Source organism: Ctenopharyngodon idella, chromosome 4 (assembly GCF_019924925.1).
Source record: "Ctenopharyngodon idella isolate HZGC_01 chromosome 4, HZGC01, whole genome shotgun sequence".
NCBI classification, from domain to species: Eukaryota; Metazoa; Chordata; class Actinopteri; order Cypriniformes; family Xenocyprididae; genus Ctenopharyngodon; species Ctenopharyngodon idella.
Genome location: NC_067223.1, coordinates 3,477,811 through 3,500,610, shown reverse-complemented (window position 1 = coordinate 3,500,610; position 22,800 = coordinate 3,477,811). Strand labels below are relative to the sequence as shown.

The 22,800-nt window shown below is 35.0% G+C and overlaps 1 protein-coding gene across 1 annotated transcript in view; it reads left to right on the top strand.

The window, feature by feature from the left end:
* The window catches only part of sema3c (sema domain, immunoglobulin domain (Ig), short basic domain, secreted, (semaphorin) 3C), a 67,850-nt gene extending 46,671 nt beyond the window's left edge, over positions 1-21,179 (top strand). Inside the window, exons 10-18 of the mRNA XM_051891178.1 lie at positions 1,280-1,349; positions 4,665-4,809; positions 5,394-5,616; positions 9,042-9,130; positions 11,007-11,048; positions 11,234-11,391; positions 12,276-12,343; positions 16,088-16,218; positions 17,809-21,179. Of these exons, the coding sequence (XP_051747138.1) occupies positions 1,280-1,349; positions 4,665-4,809; positions 5,394-5,616; positions 9,042-9,130; positions 11,007-11,048; positions 11,234-11,391; positions 12,276-12,343; positions 16,088-16,218; positions 17,809-18,210 (1,328 nt within the window). The 3' untranslated portion in view covers positions 18,211-21,179. The remainder of the gene's footprint in view (positions 1-1,279; positions 1,350-4,664; positions 4,810-5,393; positions 5,617-9,041; positions 9,131-11,006; positions 11,049-11,233; positions 11,392-12,275; positions 12,344-16,087; positions 16,219-17,808) is intronic.
* Positions 21,180-22,800: the final 1,621 nt, after the last annotated feature.

The following is a 22,800-nucleotide window of genomic DNA, read 5'->3' as shown; positions in this document are numbered from 1 at the left end:
AGTATTGTGCACATGGACGGCGCGCCACAATCGAGTTCTCTGTCACGCTTGAACGAACAACACACAATAAGGCCAAAAATGTGAGTTTTGTCGAGTATCCTCATAAGAGCAGCCTTGAATTAGTTAAATAAAGTCTTAAATGAAAGTAAAAAGTTGTGATAAAGTGGGACACGTGTGAGAGCCGCGTGACGTGCAGCATGCAGCAGCTCTTAAAGGGACAGCAACCAAAGTCGTTGAAGATAATGAAAGAACAAAGGTAACTGAGAAAATTACTCACTGCTCTTGACTAAAGAACTTTTGTAGCTTTAATAATGATTAATCTATATTTAATTTAGGCTATAAATCATGCAGTTTATATCTGTTAGGTAGGAAGGGCACAGGTAGCCTAAATATGACATTTATTATGGGTTTATGTGAGGATTGTTCTAAGTTCACTTAAATTAAAAGTTGTTATATTTTTGAAGCCTAATAAATGTTAAAAAATGACAGCTTTTAATTACACTGTAATGTTGAATGGCTATAATTCATGTTTAAAATTGGGGAAAAAATCAATTTCATGGAGACATCAGTAGCTGTAGGCTATTAGTATCAGTGATACTTGCCTTCATTCATAAAAATATGCCATTAAACAAGTATTTAAAATATAGCGTCTTTATGTTGTTTCTTTATGTTGTTTTAATTCAAAATTATTACATTATAAAACATATTAAAAATGTATAAAAATGTAAGTGTTTTTAATTGCGATTAATCACAGAAAAAATGTGTGATTAATTGAGTTATTTTTTTTAATCGATTGACAGCACTAGTTTTAATAAAAACAAACTTCTTTTATGGTTCATTTTTACAACATGCATTTTGCTTTGTTTATATTCAATAAAAAAGAAATGTATTTGTTTGATTGCCATATATTTTTTGACAAAAAAATAAATAAATCAGAATTTTTCTAAAGAGGACCTTTAAGCCCATTGCACATTTAGATATGGTTTAAATTTCACATTCTAGTTAAACAGCTTCCTATAATCATTGACCATAAAACAGTGGTTTGTCAGCATTACCATTCAACAATGACCCTAGGTCATTTGTAAAGCTTTTCACCTCATTAAAATCCTTTTACGATCATAAAACACTCAGCACAAATACTTTACATTGGAGGTTTAAAGCCCATGACGGATTTACACTTTCACCTGTTTTATTCTTGTTAGGCCGCACTAGAACCGTGTAACAATGTTGTGGGACAGATGTTCAGGCATTGAGTGAGTGCTTGTCTCCTTCCTTCCAGAGAATGTGTTTTTATTGGAGACGGACCACCCAAAGGGCCTCCTCATCTTTGGAGTCTTCACCTCTACAAGGTAAAGCCAATAGCAATATTGAGCTTGCCGCTAATGTGTGTATATATGCATGTGCATGTTTTCATGTGTGTATTTGCCAAATGAAGGTCAGGTGGGGTTGGAGCTGAAGGGATGACGGGGTTTCTGGGAATCACACCTAAGGGTAGTGAGGCAAGGGAAAGGTCACTTCTTTACAAACATACAGCTAATGTTAGTTCAGGGGGTCATTCAATAGCTTTTTACTGTGATGAATTTAACATTATGATGAGGAGGTCTCGCTGAATGATTTAAATTGGACTGTCACACAGAAAGAGAGAGAGACAAGTGTGATGTCACTAAGTCAGTTTAAATGTTTCTGTTAGTGTGTTTAAATGAGTGAGTGTAACCTCTCAGAAATGATACACAATACTTAGAAGTTCTTAATTTTGTTTTATGTATGCAAATAAAAGTAGACACAAATGAGAAAGTTGTTGACAAATTTAGAATATAGCTAGCTACCAGGGACATTAACCAAAATGGTTCTGAATTGAATTCCTCCTCTTTTATTATTTATTACTAAATTTAAACAAATATTTGAGTTATTTTATATTACATATATTTATTTCATTATATTCAATTCTTTATATATACATTTACATTCTGTATACATAAATATACATTTAATTATTATAATAATTATTAAAAGTTCTGTTTGCACATATATAATCATATATTACATTTTATTTTATTCTTTCTATATTCCATGTTTGTGTATATTTCTATACATTTATATTCTATATACTATATTTTTAATATACAGGTGCTGGTCATATAATTAGAATATCATCAAAAAGTTGATTTATTTCACTAATTCCATTCAAGAAGTGAATCTTGTATATTATATTCATTCATTACACACAGACTGATATATTTCAAATGTTTATTTATTTTAATTTTGATGGTTATAACTGACAACTAAGGAAAATCCCAAATTAAGTATCTCAGAAAATTAGAATATTACTTAAGACCAATACAAAGAAAGGATTTTTAGAAATCTTGGCCAACTGAAAAGTATGAACATGAAAAGTATGAGCATGTACAGCACTCAATACTTAGTTGGGGATCCTTTTGCCTGAATTACTGCAGCAATGCGGCGTGGCATGGAGTCGATCAGTCTGTGGCACTGCTCAGGTGTTATAAGAGCCCAGGTTGCTCTGATAGTGGCCTTCAGCTCTTCTGCATTGTTGGGTCTGGCATATCGCATCTTCCTCTTCACAATACCCCATAGATTTTCTATGGGGTTAAGGTCAGGTGAGTTTGCTGGCCAATTAAGAACAGGGATACCATGGTCCTTAAACCAGGTACTGGTAGTTTTGGCACTGTGTGCAGGTGCCAAGTCCTGTTGGAAAATGAAATCTGCATCTCCATAAAGTTGGTCAGCAGCAGGAAGCATGAAGTGCTCTAAAACTTCCTGGTATATGGCTGAGTTGACCTTGGACCTCAAAAAACACAGTGGACCAACACCAGCAGATGACATGGCACCCCAAACCATCACTGACTGTGGAAACTTCACAAGCAACGTGGATTGTGTGCCTCTCCTCTCTTCCTCCAGACTCTGGGACCCTGATTTCCAAAGGAAATGCAAAATTTACTTTCATCAGAGAACATAACTTTGGACCACTCAGCAGCAGTCCAGTCCTTTTTGTCTTTAGCCCAGGCGAGACGCTTCTGACGCTGTCTGTTGTTCAAGAGTGGCTTGACACAAGGAATGCGACAGCTGAAACCCATGTCTTGCATACGTCTGTGCGTAGTGGTTCTTGAAGCACTGACTCCAGCTGCTGTCCATTCTTTGTGAATCTCCCCCACATTTTTAAATGGGTTTTGTTTCACAATCCTTTCCAGGGTGCGGTTATCCCTATTGCTTGTACACTTTTTTCTACCACATCTTTTCCTTCCCTTCGCCTCTCTAATAATGTGCTTGGACACAGAGCTCTGTGAACAGCCAGCCTCTTTTGCAATGACCTTTTGTGTCTTGCCCTCCTTGTGCAAGGTGTCAATGGTCGTCTTTTGGACAACTGTCAAGTCAGCAGTCTTCCCCATGATTGTGTAGCCTACAGAACTAGACTGAGAGACCATTTAAAAAAGCACCTTTGCAGGTGTTTGAGTTAATTAGCTGATTAGAGTGTGGCACCAGGTGTCTTCAATATTGAACCTTTTCACAATATTCTAATTTTCTGAGATACTGAATTTGGGATTTTCCTTAGTTGTCAGTTATAATCATCAAAATTAAAAGAAATAAACATTTGAAATATATCAGTCTGTGTGTAATGAACGAATATAATATGCAAGTTTCACTTTTTGAATGGAATTAGTGAAATAAATCAACTTTTTGATGATATTCTAATAATATGACCAGCACCTATAGTACATATCATATATTATCAAACATTATATTGTATTTTTTCCACTATATTTTATTATTTGTAAATGTTTGTTTATATTCTAAATACTTTATTTTATAATATATAATTCATAATTAGAAAAAAAGAACATCCTTATCAACAGTCAAAGTTTCCCATGAAAATTCATTCCAGGGGGCAATTTAAAAAGAAATCTAGCATAACACAGATCATTTTTACTTTTGAATATTGTATGAGAAATATGGGGTATCGTACAGTTTAAGATATCATTGCGATCTCTTCTGAAGCTCTAGTGAAGAAATAAATAAGATTACTGAGGGTTGTTTTTCAATGGAGCAATGGAGCAAAAGTCTCCATTTGTTATCTCATTGTTTAGGAGAAAACAGTTCATTTCAGTTCAGATATGAAATCTCATTTGTAATATTTCCTATGGGTCATTTCATTACATTCGTTACAGTGGGTTTCCATGAGTGTATGTTTACTTGTGTCAGCAGCGGCATGTGTGTACTTGCGCGGTGGTTGAATAAGGTGAGATTTCGGTCAAGGTTTCCGAATTGTGGCTCAATCTCCAACCACATTCAGCCATTGTGGTTTTCCTAATGAGGCCAATCCAAACAGCGACGGCTTCTTTGTCCATGCCCTGCTCTGTTATTTATCGTTATATGTCACCTCTTTCCCTTTGTTTTGCCATCAAACAAAGAAACTCTTTGTCTTACTGTCTGATCAAAATCTACGATGTCAAGCCAAACCACACTTCATCGCAGAGTGTAACCAAAGTGGTGTCCCCTTTCCTTTATGCGGCATTTTTCTCCCTCTGTGGACTGAGTCTCCAGTGTAAACGTTACATCATCCCTTCCATCCAAACGGTCAGGAAGGATGTGCAAGAACGTCTTCCTTCCATGCTAAATATGTGTGTGTTTTGTGTTATTCCTTACAGTTCTGTGTTCAGAGGTTCTGCTGTCTGTGTTTACAACATGGCCGACATCCTGACGGTCTTCAACGGACCGTTTGCGCACAGGGAAGGGCCCAACTTCCAGTGGGTGGCTTTCCAGGGCCGGATCCCTTACCCACGACCGGGAACTGTGAGTCACACACATTAATGTCCGGCCTTGGTACAGTCACTCTGTTTATAAAACCATTAAACAGAGTAAATATTTGTGGTTTACACAGTTTAGTTAAAAGGCAAATAATTATGGGTGAGAAATAATAATAATCAACATCTTATTTTCAGCTGAGTTTATACAAGAAATTTGTAGAGTTGATTTATCGGCCTATATTTCAAGATAATTTGTTTTTATGTAATGTTTTACTATACCCTATAGAATAAAACTATTCTATATATATATATATATATATATATATATATAAATATATATATTTCATATTTCATCAAAAATAAAAATATGAACGAAGGTCTTATGGGTGTGGAACGACATGAGGGTGAGTAATTAATGACAGTATTTGAATTTAATAGTACTCTGGAAATAGTACTAATTTAGGGGGGAATTTTATAACATTTAGTGCATGTAGACGAAGACTCACTCATTTTAGTTTCAGTCTGGTTGACGAAAAGACCCAATTAATGTGACAAAGCTTCACTGAATAAAGCAGTTTTAAGCTTCAGCGTGATAATCTAGTCTTCTCATTTTTATCCTCTTCCTGTCAGTGTCCTGGTGGCGCATTCACCCCTCACATCCAGAGTACTAAAGAGTTTCCAGATGATGTGGTGACGTTCGTGAGGAATCACCCCGTCATGTTTAACCCCATTTACCCGGTCGGCAGGAAACCTCTGGTAGTGCGGACGCATGCCGATTACAAATACACCTCTATAGCTGTGGACCAGGTCACCGCTGCAGACGGACACTATCAGGTTCTATTCCTGGGCACAGGTAAAGCCTCATACCATAAATCTCAAGAAAATTAAATGACAATACTAGAACATTTACCTACTCAGAGGAGCTAGCACAGGCATACTTAACTTTGCTTGACTGCTTTTTGACCTTGTCAACAGACTAAGGCGGAAAAGTTGGAAAATCTTTTACTGACTGATAACATTTTACTAGAAGTGATTTTAAAATTATACTTTATTTACTATACTTTAAAATTATACTGTACTTTTATTAAACTATGGAATAAGCACACATTCGACTTTGTTATACTGTACCACACTGTTCCATAACAGTTTACATTATACACAACCATACCAGAGCAATGTTCCTTACAATTTTAGGACTGTCAAGCGATTAAAATTTTTAATCTAAATATGAAACTAAAACTGCCAGTAGGTGTCTTAAAGGGATAGTTCACCCAAAAATGAAAATTACCCCATGATTTACTCACCCTCAAGCCATCCTAGGTGTATAGAATACAATCAGTTGTATTAAATACAGTTATATTAAATAATGTCCTGCCTCTTCCAAGCTTTGTAATGGCAGTGAATAGAGGGTGAGATTTTGAAGCCCAAAAAAGTGCAACCATCCATCATAAAAGATATCCACACAGCTCCAGGGGTTAAAAAAGGCCTTCTGAAGCGAATCGATGCGTTTGTATAAGAAAAATATCAATATTTAAAACTTTAAAATAATTTATTTACTTTCGTCTGAAAGAAGAAAGTCATATACATCTAAGGATGGCTTGTGGGTGAGTAAATCATGGTGTAATTTTCATTTTTGGGTGAACTATCCCTTTAATGGGCGAGTCATTCATTCAACCGATTCATTCAAATGACTGATTCATTCAGGACCAAAGCAAGAGGCCGTCTTTATGAATGGGTCATTGAATCATTCATTGAACCGATTCATTAAAGACTGCAGATTTATTCAGTAATGAAACACCGCTGTGTGTTGCTTAGAGATCCAAAACAGTTCTACTGTGACCTTGTTTGGAACTATTTTCAATGCAAAAACAGACAATATTGTGTCTAAAATGTAACACTATATTAACTTCTTGTCTATTAAACTGTTGTATAAAATCAATATCACATTTGCAATCATGCAGATATTCGGTAAAAACAGCACTCTTGCTTGTGTGATGTTGCTAAACTATTTCATATGATATAAATATGACAAAAACATTACATAAGAAATTTCTCATATCTTGAACTTTAGTGGCATTTTAACTGCATTCTAATAAGCTTCATGCAGTCAGTCCTTGCTCTGCATCATGTTCTTAACTAGGCCTAAACTGTATGCTTTATGATGACGTACAGGTCTGGGCTGGGGCAGGGTGCTTTAAAAGCTTTAATAATTTTAACGCATTATGTTTTACATAATTAATCAATCCAAATTGACGTGTTAAATTGACAGCCCTAATAAAATTTTATATAAATGTAATGTTATACTTATCTATATTTCCAATTACTTTTAAAAGGTCATTCTAGGAGGCATTCTCCCTATATCTCCCCCAAAATGTCTATACTACATAAATGTAAAGTAGTTGCTCTAAACCAGGGAGACAGGACCCACTAGAGGTCCTCAGCAAACTTCCTAGGGGGTTTGGTTTTTCTATTTCCTTGTTATTTTAACTAGATGCTGCGTTCCAATTTGCCTACTTATACTATGCCCTAAAAGTAAAAGTATGTACTCTTTTTGTGATGAAAAAGTACATACTTTTGAGTGTAGAGTAAACAAGCTTTGGGACATACTATTACGTCATTAAATTGCGTCTTTTAACGGGTGCTCTGTCGCATAGTTACACACATCCTGTCACTGCAAACTGGCCTGTCAATCATCTTCTCACATTTCATTTGGTTTAATTTCCTACCGAACTGATGAGAAATTAAGTTGCACGTTGATCTGCCAGTCGTGGGTCTTTCATGCGGAGAACTCTCCTCATGTGTATAATGCTGCATAATGCTGGATTTAAAAGTTAATGGCCTATCGGATCTTTATAAAAGTCCACATTGTTGTTGCAGATGAATATTAACACGGATAACATTAAATAAATATTTTTATTATCGGGTTAAATGTTAAATATTAGTCACTCAAACCACTTTATCTAAACCTCTCTCCTTACCGCTGGTCATGCACATCCATGTTTGTAGTTTTTTTTTAAACACTTTTTATTCGTGTTTGTAGTTCTGAACTGAATCCTCCTCCAAAGCACAATGGGTTGTGGGCAAATATTAGCCGTTATAGTGTGCACGGATCCACACTTCGAAAATTTACCAGAAACAGTAGACCATCTAGGGACTTCTGGCATACTCTTTTACACACTTATTGCAACCTCACATACTATTTAGGATGGATAGTATGCACACTGGCACACAGGGTCTGTTTATATCAAATAAAGATAAAATTACAATTAAATGTAGTATACTATAACAATTCATATAACTCCACAGATCACACATTGTTCAGGCATGAATATGTGTGCCACTGACCACCACCAGGGGGCAACGAGTCTACACAAACCATAATCTAATCGTTTTAACATAAACATATTCTTTCCCATCTATTCAACATTAATTAAATGGAGGATATTAAGAGTCCTGCTGTGTCACAGGACCAAAACATAATATTAACTTTTGGGATGGGAATGCAAGAATGAAAGAAAGAATGTGTGTTTATCTGAGAACAGAATCAGAGACACGACAGCAGACAGGCTCTGCGGTTACTAGGGAACGGGGATAGGGACATTTGGAGAGAATTCAAAATCACAGCTGTTTGTATTTGCCTATCAAAATTCCTGATGGAAAGCCAGGATTGTTCTGCGGAGCGGCCTGGCTGCTCCTTGGCAGGGTTTTGTCTTGAAATGTTGGCCATTTAAAATGGGAATTTCCAGAGTTTGAGCTAAATTCCCCATCAACTCTCTCTTCGAACGTCTGCGGCGAGATATACACACCTATCATGACCTCACAGAATGAATGACCTTGATCTTTAATGGTCATTAGCAGCTAGTGACAGCAAACTCATCACTCAAAACATTTCTACAGCTGAAGATATCCAATAAATAATTTCCACCAGACAGATGGCAAAGACCATTTACATTGAAGGAAGGCCACAGGCCATATCAAGGGACTAGAGAGTGGGCTCTTTTGACTTGAACCAGTAAGAAATCACATAGCAACCACCCAGGACACCTTGGCAACTGCTCACATTTTCTTCTGAAGTCTAGTCTACAGATCTGTTTCTCAGAACAGATGCTCAACAACATCAAAAACCAACCCAGACACACACAAACAGCTTTCAAACAGAAAATCTGTGAACAATGGAAAGTTCATACTCAGTTCAAACCCAGACTAAATTACTGAGATTGTTTTTGCTTTCCAGACTGTCCAATATACTCTCCTGATGTTCTGATATTCTGCTCACAGATAAAGGCACGGTACAGAAGGTTGTGGTCCTGCCGTCAAACAGCTCTCTGGATGAGGATCTAATCCTGGAGGAGCTGGAAGTGTTTAAGGTTTGAGTTCTCGCCACACATCACACATCAAAGTATCTAGAGGGCAGACTGCATGAGCGGAGTTGGCAGTGCCACAAAGCCTTTATTAGAACTCAAGGTTTTACTAAGGGAAGGCAGATTTTAATGGGAACAGAGGCTGGGCTTGAGGTGAGGAAAAGGTTACATTGTGAGGTTTCTTATCATCTGCTTTAAACGGCTTAAAATCGTCAAAATAGGTTTAGGCATCATGATCATCAATTTAAGGACCATGAAATGCCACACACATAGCTCATTGGACTGTTTAATTTGGCATCTCAACACATGCTCACAGATTTGCACTTGCACATACAAACTCAACGCTGTGATGTGCATTATTGGATCAATGAAAAATAGGCTAAGGATGTCCAGTTTAATGATAAGCAAACTATTTTTAAAAGTCTAGTTTAAAACACACATGACCAGATCTTAGAAATGTCATTAATGATGCTATATAACGGAAGTAGACACAGATCCTTTCTTCCGTATTGTGACATACATCCAAGTAAAACGATTATCAAGAAAAAAAAAGAAAAAAAAGAGTAGGACAGGGATCGTTGTTGAGATCTGAATATGAGCTTGCAGTAGATTGTAAGAAAGCAGTGGAGTTTAAGCAGACTTAATGATAGAAGCCTGGCATACGTCACCAGAAAAAAGATTTGAAGATCAAATTATGATGTTTAAATTAGAAATTAGCTCAAATATCTTTTAAAAAAAATAATAAAACATGCATGGATGAATCGTTCACAATAAAGGATTAGTTCACTTTGAAATGAAAATTACCCCAAGCTTTACTCACCTTCAAACCATCCTAGGTGTATATCTTTCTTCTTTCTGATGAACACAATCTGAGTTATATTAATAAATATCCCGATGCATCCAAGTGAATCCATCCATCATAAACATACTCCACATGGCTCCAGGGGGTTAATAAAGGCCTTCTGAAGCAAAGCGATGCATTTGTGTTAGAAAAATATCCATATTTAACAAGTTATAAAGTAAAATATCTAGCTTCCGCCAGACCGCCTTCCATATTCAACTTACGAAAAAAGCTTAACTGGCGTCACGTCAGTTGTGTTTTTTTCCGTAAGTTGAATAGGGAAGGCGTAGGATGTAGCATAAGCGTTTTGAACTGCGAGAGTTTTACACTTTCTTCGTATGTTGAATACGGAAGGCGGTCTGGTGGAAGCTAGATATTTTACTTCATAACTTGTTAAATATGGATATTTTTCTTACACAAATGCATCGCTTCATTTCTGAAGGCCTTTATTAACCCCCCGGAGCCGTGTGGAGTATGTTTATGATGGATGGAGGCACTTTCTTGAGCTTCATACTCATTGGTCTCATTCACTGCCATTATAAAGCTCGGATGTGTCAGGATATTTATAAATATAACTCCAATTGTGTTCATCAGAAAGAAGAAAATCATATACACCTAGGATGGCTTGAGGGTGAGTAAAGCTTGGGGTAATTTTTATTTCAAAGTGAACTAATCCTTTAAGATCAATAAGATGCATTTAGAAAATAGAAAGTGTGATTTTCTATTTCATACTCTCTTTAATCTTTGATTAAATTACTCTACAATTGGCAAAAGGTGTAAGTAAAAAGTGATTACACTTCTGCACATTTTTCAAAAGTTAATATGTATTTTTGAATAATTTTAATGCATTTTTTCCCATCTCTTATGAGCTCAGGACAGTTACACCACAAAAAAATGTAGAAATTTGTATATAGATACACAGGCATTGTATGCATGAATTGTATTTCTAATGTGATTTTTTTTTTTTTTTTTTTAAATAAGCGAATATCCTTACAAAAAAATCTTCTAACTTCAATGACACTATTACTTTTTGATTTTCAGAAGCAGTCTCCTATCACCAACCTAAGAATCTCTTCTAAAAAGGTAACTACATTTAGTAACTCTTCTATCTAGCTGCATTTTCTGACTATGCGCTACATATAGTAAGTGGGGGTGGCAATAAATTGTGGTGGGGGAAATGGTTGCTTTAATTCTGGGTAATTATCTTGTCACCAGTCCTGTGGGTTAAATGAACAGCTTTTGTGATATGTGGTTTGTTTGCGTTACAGCAACAGCTGTATGTTAGCTCTGAGCATGGAGTGTCCCAGGTGTCCTTGCACCGCTGCAACGCATACGGCTCTGCCTGTGCAGACTGCTGTTTAGCGCGGGACCCGTACTGCGCCTGGGATGGCCTCAGCTGTTCTCGATTCTACCCCACTGGCAAGAGGTACACAGACACACACACTAACACTCAGGGTGGCATAGATTGCAGTAGCAGTGGGGCAGAAATAAATGATGAGGACAGCTTTGGTTTCATTTGGTTGTAATGCAGAGACATACAGTCTGGGCCGAAGAGTAATAGTGGGATTTGAACAAAACCCTAACCTTACATATTAAAATTCATTTAGACACTATTATATTTTAAAGAGTTCTGGCTTAAGATTTCCCCCTGACAGGCGATAACACATATTTTAAAAGAAAAGCCTGAGACATATCGACAGACTAGAGATTGACAGTAGAGAGATTTGATGGTTGGCAATTTTGACTTGGGCCAGTAAGTGACCACTTTGTACCACTCTAGTATCCACATAGCAACACGGTAAAAACACTCAGAACACTTTGGCAACTGTGTGGGAACACTTCAGAAACCAACCAGTCTTCAGCATTCGGACCGCACACATACAGCCAGTCAATCAAACAGAACAGCCCACATATTGCATATTCATGAGTATTTACATTGTGGATTGTTTCAGAATGGGACATGTTAAAAACTAATCTGATACTTTAGCTAAACAAGTTTCTCTTGAAGTCAGATGTGTTGAGTTGGGAAAATATTAATGGAAAGAACACCCATCAAAACATTCTTCCCGAAGTAATAAAGTGGAAAAGACAGACATTTCACTTCACTGCACTTGTGGCAGCTGAATCATGTTAATTGTGAGAAATTAAGCTAAAATTTGACTTTCATGACAAGGAGTGTGTTTTAGAAAATGAAAAGTGCGCAAACATTCAGACAGAGATGTTGATAAAAAGTGAGAGAATGTAAGAGGGAAAGGAAAGAATGCATATATGAAAATATGTCGGATTAATCCTGTGCAAATGTTATTCCAGGAGAAGCAGAAGGCAGGATATTATGCATGGGAATCCACTGACTCAGTGCAGAGGGTTCAATCTGAAAGGTAATAACTACCTGCATGTCAACACTTGGGCTAAGCAAATAAAGTCACAAAGTTTTATGCTGAGATGAGAATTTAAATTTTCAGTAAGCAGTTTTGAGACTGACAGTTTCCATTTATTTATTTTTAAAAAGTAGTCATTAGGTATGTTTTCATCAAAAGTTGTGAATTTATCTTTTGCGCAAAACTGGAATATCACATAAAACATTTGCGAATAAAGCAGCGTTTCCATCGCATGTGTTCAAGAGAAAAAAAATCATTACTTCCTGGGAAATTGGCACAAAATATCTGTAGTAAAAATGGAAGTTGCTGCAATGAGGGAAGCCAATGTGGCTCTTTTATCCTCCATCATAAATGAGCTCTCAGATAAAACGCAATAAACGCCATCATGTTATCTTGCATTCAGATGTCTGGTGTTTGTGAATGCAATCATGTGAGACGCTTCTGGGAGGGAATTAAACAACATACAGTGCCCTCCACAAATATTGGCACCCTTAGTAAACATGAGCAAAGGTGGCTGTGAAAATAAATCTGCATTGTTTATCCTTTTGATCTTTCATTCAAAAAATTCACAAAATTCTAACCTTTCATCGAAGTAAAACAATTGAAAGTTTAAATTGAAATAAATGTTTTTCTCCAAAACACGTTGGCCACAATTATTGGCACCCCTTGAAATTCTTATGAGTAAAATATCTCTGAAGTATATTCCCATTCATATTTAGATTTTTTTAGCACACTAGGGTGATCATGAACATGAAATTGTCCAGCCATAACTTCCTGTTCCACAGGAGTATAAACATGAGGAAACACAAAAGCCAAATTCCCTTAATCATTCATCACAAAGAGTAAAACCAAAGAATATTCTGATGTGCTGCAAAAGATTGTTGAGCTTCACAAAATAGAAAATAGAAAATGGCTGTAAGAAAATAGCTAAAGCATTGAAAAATCCCCATTTCATATCAGGGCAATAATTAAGAAGTTCCAATCAACTAAAGGTGTTACAAATCTGCCTGGAAGAGGACGTGTGTCTAACTCGTCCTAATGCGCGGTGAGGAGGAAAGTTTGAGTGGCCAAAGACTCTCCAAGGATCAAAGCTGGAGAATTGCAGAGATTAGTTGAGTCTTGAGTCTCAGAAAGCCTAAAAAAATTATCAAACAGCACCTACATCTCCACAAGTTGTTTGGGAGGGTTTCAAGAAAAATCCTCTTCTCTCATCCAGAAACAATCTCCAGCATATTCAGTTGTCAGACAAGACTGGAACTTCAAACGGGACCTGCTTCTATGGTCAGATGAAACTAAAAAAAGAGCTTTTTGGCAGCAAACCCACCAGATGGGTTTGGTGCACACATGGATAAAAAGTACCCCATGCCCACGGTTAAATATACTGCTAGATCTTTAATGTTGTGGGCCCATTTTTCTGCTGGAGGTCCTGGACATCTTGTTCAGATACATGGTATCATGGATTCTATCAAATACCAACAGATAAAAAATCAAAACCTGACCGCTTCTGCTAGAAATCCAATAATGGGCCGTGGTTGGATCTTCCATCAGGACAATGATCCAAAACAAACATCAAAACCAACACAAAAATATGTCACTGAGCACAAAATGAAGCTTCTGCCATGGCCGTCCCAGTTCCCTGACCTGAACCCTAAAGAAAATGAGTGAAGTGAGCTGAAGAGAAGAAGCACCAACATGGAGCTGGAATCTGAAGGATCTGTAGAGATTCTGTATGAAGGAATGTTCTCTGATCTCTTGTCAGGTATTCTCCAAACTCATCAGGCATTATAGGCGAAGACTCAGAATGTTATCTTGGGAAAAGGGAAATTCGGTGCCAATAATTGTGGCCAACGTGAACTAGAGATAAACATGTATTTCATAATGAGATTTTTTCCCTCACTTCAATTGTTTTCCTTAAATGAAAGGTTAGAATTTTGTGAATTTTTTGAATGAAAGATCAAAAGGATAAACAATGCAGATTTATTTTCACAGCCACCTTTGCTCATATTTCCAAGGGTGCCAATATTAGTGGAAGGCACTGTAATTTTGATGACAGACATTAGCTCAGAATTATCAGAATATTTCAGAATTATCAAACCAACTTTGAGATGATGTCTGTGCAATGAAACTGATCCGCTGGTTAGTCCAGTTATCCAATTCCATCCTCTGTTAAGGTAAAGTCACACGTTTTCAAAAGTTTTTTTCACCTCAACATCCGCCTCAATTGAGCGCATACATTTTTCATGCACATTTTTAGAATTCATGTGCATCTTGGTGTTTCCATCAAGCTTTTTTTTAATGCAATATCCCAAAATTCACATAAAAATAAATGGATGGAAACATGGCTATTGTGAGTTTGTTTCATGTAATTGCAACTTTTTCTTGTAAATGCGACTTTATTTCTTTACATTTCTTTTATATCTCTATATTTCAAAAGTGTGACTTCATTTCTGACAGTTACTGCTTTTTTTCATAATTGAAACATAATTTGGTTAAACTTGTAATTACTAGTTGAAAACTCTTGAAAACTTTTGTGAAAACCCCAACATCAGGCGTCGGCTTCAACAGTTAGTGTGCTGGTCATATTAGCAAAATTTTGCAAGCAAAAAAGTTCTATTATATTCTATTGTCAATAGTCTAGTGATGTATTAAATCACTTTCAAACAAAACAGCTTTCTGTTAGTCAACACGGTGAATCTGATGACCAACCTGTTGCGAAATCTGCATGAGGAAATTTTCACTCTATAACATATATTTCTATTGAAATGACTGGATTTCCAACATTAAAATTGTACTTCTACACAAATGTATGTTGTGATTGGCTGTGACTGTGCCACATTGTGCTGCATTTTTGCTTTCTGAATGTGAGGACAAATTCCTATTTGCTAGAAATTAAGTCATGTCTGGTTAGGACTCATATTTAAACATTTTGCGAGAGCATCTAGAGAAGAGCATCTAGAGTGAATCAATCTAGTGACTAAGTATTTTGCTCATCAACAACAGCCACAAATGGATCCATTTTGGCGTTATGAATGTTGCCATAGAAACTGATGATTTCAAACTGCTTAGAGTAAAATCTCCAAGTTGTCATCTTGTATTTATGCTAATTCCGACGTGAATGCTGCCAATGCTAATGCTAACACACTCATGCAACAAAGTCATTTTTTGATGTGTTGAATACTAGCATGTTCCAATACGTATACATGTATGTAATTTCCTAATGAAGTGCATATTTTCAGTGTTTAACTTTTGCAAATTCCTTACATATTTCTGTCTCTCTTCATCCACCACTCTTGTTTCCTTCTTTCTCTATCTGTTTGTCTCATTCTCTCTCTTCTTGTGAAAGAATCTGTCATGGGACTAGATTCAGAACACCTGCTAATTTGAGTACAATTGGCACGGATACTGTCAGTGATCCAGATGACTCAGTTCAACACTTGGATGCATCAGAATTATTAAATATCAGTCTTAACGAGGAGCGAAAGCGTTATCCCAGCTGTCTGCACAAAACAAAAGTAGCATAATGTCAAAACAGATGTTGAGTGTATGATATCATTGGCCAGTGTACAGGGTCACTTATCCTATTACACGCTAATCTGGCCCACGACTCTTTAGAGCATTTTTTACTGCATATTCAGTGAACACGGACCCCATCAAGATCTGCAGATGTTAGCGTGTCAGCTGAATTACAATTAGTATTCAGTAAGTGTGTGAGAGAACTGGCTAACACTTTATGTCTTATTTCAGCCTACAGGAATGCAGTGGAGATGACTCAGTATGGAGTCAAAAACAACACCACCTTCCTGGAGTGTCAGCCCAAATCTCCGCAAGCCTCGGTTAAATGGCTCATTCAGAGAGACAACGATCGCAGGAAAGAGGTCAGACAATCCTGTCCAAAATGATACAACATTACACACTGATCCTCAACAGGCGACGTACAGTACTCAGTACAGTCATCATGTGTTTGTAATCATCAAACAGCCTCATTAGAGTGACTCCTCCTAAACTTTTAATGCTTAAGAATAAGAAAATAAAGGATGCACAGGGATATTCAAAACTATTTGTCTTACAAATACATGTCATCTGACTTACAATAAAAAAAAAAAAAAAAAAGAATAGAGACACAGACTTACAAAAAAATTAACTTACAATAACATTTAAGAAAATATATAAGTTTTTTTACAATGTTAACTTTCTAAAAGGAATAATGTAATCATATATAATGAATATATTAAAATATATATTTATAAAATTATAATATAATGAACAAATTAATATTATATTAAAATATTATAAATATTGAAATAAATTTATACATCTTATATAATTGTTTTATATAAAAAAGTATATCATAATTTATTATATAAAATAAATTATTATTATTATTATTATTATTAGATCATTTTTATATAATAAAATATATTATTAAATAAATTATTATATACAGTAATTAAAACATTATATTTGAATATAATATTCATTTGTTAATTATATTACAATAACATTATTTTTTATATATTTTTTATATGATTATTTTTAATCATTTAAAATAACGTAATGCTATTATATTATATTGAACAAATTAATATTACTTTATATATTATAAATTAAATATTATAAATACTGTAATATATTTATACATTTTATAAAATTATTGTATATAAAAATTATAACTTATATTATTATTTTTATATATATTTATATGATTATTTTTAATCATTTAAAATAATGTAATGCTATTATATTATATTGAACAAATGAATATTATTTTATATATTATAAATTAAATATTATAAATACTGTAATATATTTATACATTTTATATAATTATTGTATATAAAATTATAACTTATATAAATTATTATTATATATTATTTTATATATATTTATATTATTTTATTATATAAAATAATAAATAATAATAAATAATAAATAATAATAAATAATATATTATTTATAATATATATATAATATATAAATAATATATTATTTTATTATATTATTTTATATTATTATTTTATATAAAATTATTATATAAAATAATTAAATATTTATATTATTTAATATTAAATTATTATAATATTTTGATATATTAGTTTCTTCTTATAATAGCATTATTTTTTTATTTTTTTATTTATTTATTTTTTACAATTTTCTAGGTACGTGTATTTTCTAATGGGAAGAAACCCCTTTTAGAGAGTTCCTAAATGTTTACAAAGCAAAAAAATGGTAAAAAAAAATATATATATTTGCTGAAAATTTAATTACATACATACACATAAAAGTAAAAAAAAACAACATTAAAGCATGTATGAGCAAAATAATATATAAGCAAATATATTTCACTTGTTTTAAGCATAAATTTCACTACATTTGAGAATTCAATGTATTATTTTTTAACATATTTTTTAATTTGCTGAGCATTTAAAAATCATGCATTCACCAGTCATTCAACTTTCTGTTTGCAGGTGAAGCTGAGCGATCGTGTGGTGTCCACCAATCACGGTTTGCTCATCCGTTCGGTGCATTCTTCAGACCAGGGCCTGTACTATTGCCTGGCAACAGAGAATGGCTTCAAGCGCACTCTGGCTAAGATCCGTCTCCAGGTGCTGAGCGAGGCTCTGGTCAGCGCCCTGAGCAATAAACAGCAGTCACCCTGGGGCTGGGCAGCCACACTGCACCCTAAAGCCCTGGTGTCGGCCTTCAGCCAGGCTGAGACGTTGGCCATGCACCAATACTGCAAGGAACGCAAACAGATGCAGAGTCTGCAAAGCATACAGAGCCCCATGAGAGGCGATCTGGGCAAACTCAAACCCCTGCTGGACCACAGGAAGAGCAGGAACCGCCGGAACCACTTACTAGAGGAATAAAGGTGGAACATAATGGAAGGAGATGGATGATGAAAAGGAATAAAGACTTGCATCAGGAGTGAACTCGAGTGGAAAATAAAGGAGGAGAATGTTGGAGAAGATTCCTCCGATATGAACCTCAACTGTTTTTTGTTTTTTTTCTTCAAGCTCAAAGCATCTCAGGTGCTTCCTATACAACAGTCTTATATACATGAGGAACGGCCGGAGCAGAAGACTCTGAGAAATCCTAAGACATACAATTGCACACAGGCACTCAAGCTTATCTGTGTTTCATGCTACATAATACAAGATGCCATATGTTATAAAGTAGTGCTGTTGTCATTTTATGTGGGTGTAACATTTCAGAACAAACCAGAAAGTAATGCAAAGTCCTTTAAGACCCAGCAAAATAGCTTGACAAGCACATTTTTTTATGTGTTGATGCATTTTCTTTTGAAACAGGGGTGGAACATATAGAAGGGCTCATCCTTTTTTGTAGCCAACAGTCTTTAGTTTACGTCACAGCCATGAATCTTTATTTGCTCTTTGCTAATGCTAGCCAAAGGCAGAAGGTATTAACAAAAGGGACATGCTCATTCTTAAGAGCATTTGATTGGACAAAATTCGCATACGCTCCTGAGTGCAAGATGAGTCATCAATATTTTTGGTTTGTTTACCGAAAGAGAAAGACTGTAAATTTTAAATGTAAATATGCATTAAAGGTTTATGTTGTCGAATTTTAAGAGAACACTAGCGTTAGCTTTAGCCTCAAAGCTAACAGACATGGACTAAAACCCAGAAAATTTCAGTTTTGGTTTCTAGTACTACATAACATTTTTATCAGATATGGATCAAGAGAGTATTTTGTTAACTTGTAGATGTAAACTAGCATTAGCATTAGTCTCTAAGCCAACAGAAATTGACTAAAAGCCACAACATTTCAATTTGGATTTCTAGGTACCTATGGCTGCTAAAAGTTGTTAACTTTTAGGAGCACATTAGCATTAGCTTCTAAGCTAAAAGAAATGGACTAAAAGCGACAGAATTTCATGAGAATATGAAAGCAGTATTAACTTTTAGGTACACACTAACATTAGCCCCAAAGCTAACAGAAATGGACTAAAGGTCACAATTTTCATGTCGACTTGAATTTCTTGGTACATTCTTAGTACTTTAGGAGCACACAAGCATTCACATTTTAAGCTAAGACTAATGTAATATACAACATACAACATGTTTGGGGCAAGAAATTTGACTTTTTGGTAGAAAATTTTCTGTAATGGAACACATATTTCTATTCTACTATACCTACAACTCTTCAATACCTCAAACTGAACTACAAGGCTACATTAAATATGTACAGTAGTCTTCTAACGTTTATCAATGGCCTTCTCCACACTGATATGATCAGCTGTCAGGTAATTTTGTGGATTAGAGCTCTTCTCAAATATGGTAAAAGCTTGTTTCTAGCAAATTAATTGTTTATCGTCACTGAATGAATCATGAGAATTCTTCTTGAATGCACAGACCAAAGTACATCAGCCCAGCTGCACCACAGATGTTCATATGAGAAAAGAAGATGGTTTGAAGACATTTCAAACTGTACCAGACAGGTGGCTCTCTGAGCCCATAAAACTGTAAAGAGTGTTGTGTGTTTGCCCAGTGTTGTGCTTTGATAAACATCATTAATCCAAAATACATAACTTCTTCCTTATGGATCGTTCACCGAAAAAAAAAAAAAAGAGTTTCGTCACCATTTACTCACCCTCATGACCTTCCAAACACGTAGGACTTGGAATATAGTGCAAAACTCGTAAGGACCACTTTTATGGTACTTTTTGTCCTTTAAGGAGCTGGTCATGCTTTGGAAAAGAGCAGCGTGAACATTCTTCAGAATATCTCCTTTTGTCTTTCCTGAAAGAAGGAATGACATAAGGGTAAAATATGTCCATTTTTTTTTTCTTTAATTTATTTATTTTCTTTAATTTAGTGTATGTGCACCTTTTCCTTATTAAAATGGTATGCTGAACCACAATAAAATAGTTTAAAGACCCATTCACACCAGGGACAATAACTATAATGATAACAATAAAGATATAGTTTTAAAAAAATTTTCTAAATGTAAAGGAATAGCACTACAACTATAACAATAATGGCACAGAGAAACAATATTGTTGGAATCACTTTCAGAAGGATTTTTTTTAGTTAATGAATGATAAAAACATTAAAGCAGGATGGATTCTGACTGGCTGTCAAAGACCTCGAGTTTAAAGGATTAGTTCACTTTCAAATGAAAATTACCCCAAGCTTTACTCACCCGCCATTTAATTCCATAGTGTTTAATCATGTAAGGATAGGCCCTGTGAGGCATGTGATCATGCATGTTGTTTCATTGTTATACAGGCACATGTTTGATGATGTTGGGAATGAATGTCATGTTAATATATTATGGTTTGCTTAGTGTGAACAGCAGTAATGTGACTGTCACTCATTTTAGATGACCTATAGCATTGTACAGCTTACAATTTTTGATTGATGTCTGTGTAAGTTGTGTTTTTGTTTTTTTGTATTTTGAATGTTTGTAAAAAGTTTAAAAGCTCAGCTCTAAAAAAAAAATATGAGAAACTTCAATTTTGCAATTGATTTCTGTATGGCTATTAGATGCATTTCATTCACATTTAAAAGGGTTTTTTTTTTCTCTCTGAAATGCCTGAATTTATTTTTTATGCCAAAATTCTTTAGATGTTTTTGACTGAATCTGCATTTCGCAGAAGTTTCAAGGTTTTTGTTTTTCTGTGGCATTGTGTGCCCTCTCTAAATGACATTTGGAGTAACAATATAATAACGTTTTAATATTATTACTATAGAAAATATGCTGTATTCCCTGTGAATGTTAATGATAATTTTATTTTATTAAATGTCTTGATTCGTGTATTCCTATTTATTAATGATAAAAGATTGAACAACTGCATTAAACACCTTCAACATCATGTGTTTTAGGAACTTTTCATATGAACTTGTCATATGTTTTAGGAACTCTTTACAAGAGAATCAGATTTGCAGTAGGCTACCGAAAAATACATTACATTCGTAGCTTTAACAGTCAAATTAAGTTGTTGGAGTTATAAAGACAATATACTGGAACGTGAAAACCAAGTTCACACAGAGCAGAAGAATACGTTTATCATTGTATTGTTTAAGTATATATAATACGGTTATGTTCACACAGAGTTTTTCACGAGAGAGACAACCGAACCCACAATCTAAAATTTCCAGGACTCACATCCTTATGGTCGGTTAATATGTTAACGGAACCGTACTGGACAGATAGCCGTCTTTTCACGTAATAGCGTACGTTGAAAGCGCGTGTATTTTCATGTGTGGTTTTGGTAACTTACAGAGACGCAGAAACAAGATGTGTTTTAGATCCAGTAATCTTCCACTCCAGTCAGTTTTATGGTCATCTTCACTCAGGTATAAGTGTTCTCTCGGTTAATTAGACTGACTAGTAAATTGACTGATAAACTCGCGCCTGCGGTTTACAGGTGACAGTCAGTTATCGCGAGAATAGAAAACATCGGACATTTTAAGAGTCGCACCCGTTATACGGTTGCCAATTCCAAAACACAACGTAGCCGATATCGACTTTGATAGTCATCAATTTAAAGTGTTACATACCTGACCTTTTCTGCACTTTTTAGACAGCTGATATACTTGATATGACAACTATTTGAAAATCTGGAATCTGAGGTTGCAAAAAAAAATCAAAATATTGACAAAATCGCCTTTAAAGTTGTCCAAATGAAGTCCTTAGCAATGCGTTTGTTTTTGTGAATTGTGGGGACATTCTGTAGGCGTAATGGTTTTTATACTGTACAACCCATATTTTCTATCCCCCTACACCTAAACCTACCCATCACAGGAAACTGTGCACATTTTTACTTTCTCACAAAAACTCATTCTGTATGATTTATAAGCCTTTTGAAAAATGGGGACATGGGGTAATGTCCTCATAAGTCACCCTCTCCTTGTAATACCTATGTCATACCCATGTCATTATACAAATTTGTGTCCTGATACACACACACACACACACACACACACATGTACATACATATAGGCCTATATATATATATATATATATATATATATAGGCCATATATAAAGCATTATATAGCAAATAGGGTAGAAGTATTAAAAAATAATGACATTATGAGACCATTATATACAGTATGTATATGTGTGTGTGTGTGTATATATATATATATATATATATATATATATATATATACACACACACACACGCACGCACACACACACACACACACACACACATACATACATACATATATGGCCTCATAATGTCATTATTTTTGAACAATTATGCACATGATGTTAGTAGTATTAACATTTGTCATCAAGTCTGTATTCCAAAGTAGAGTATAAATCTACATGCTGTTTGCTCTTACCAGTTCAAAACCCGTGGGTCAAACCAGAGCAGAAAAGCAACAGAGATGACCAGTGGCACTTCATAATTCATAAAGCAGAGAGAGGGTTGCTCCTACCCCTACTTTTAATATTAAACAAACCCCTTTGTCCCACTCAACCACA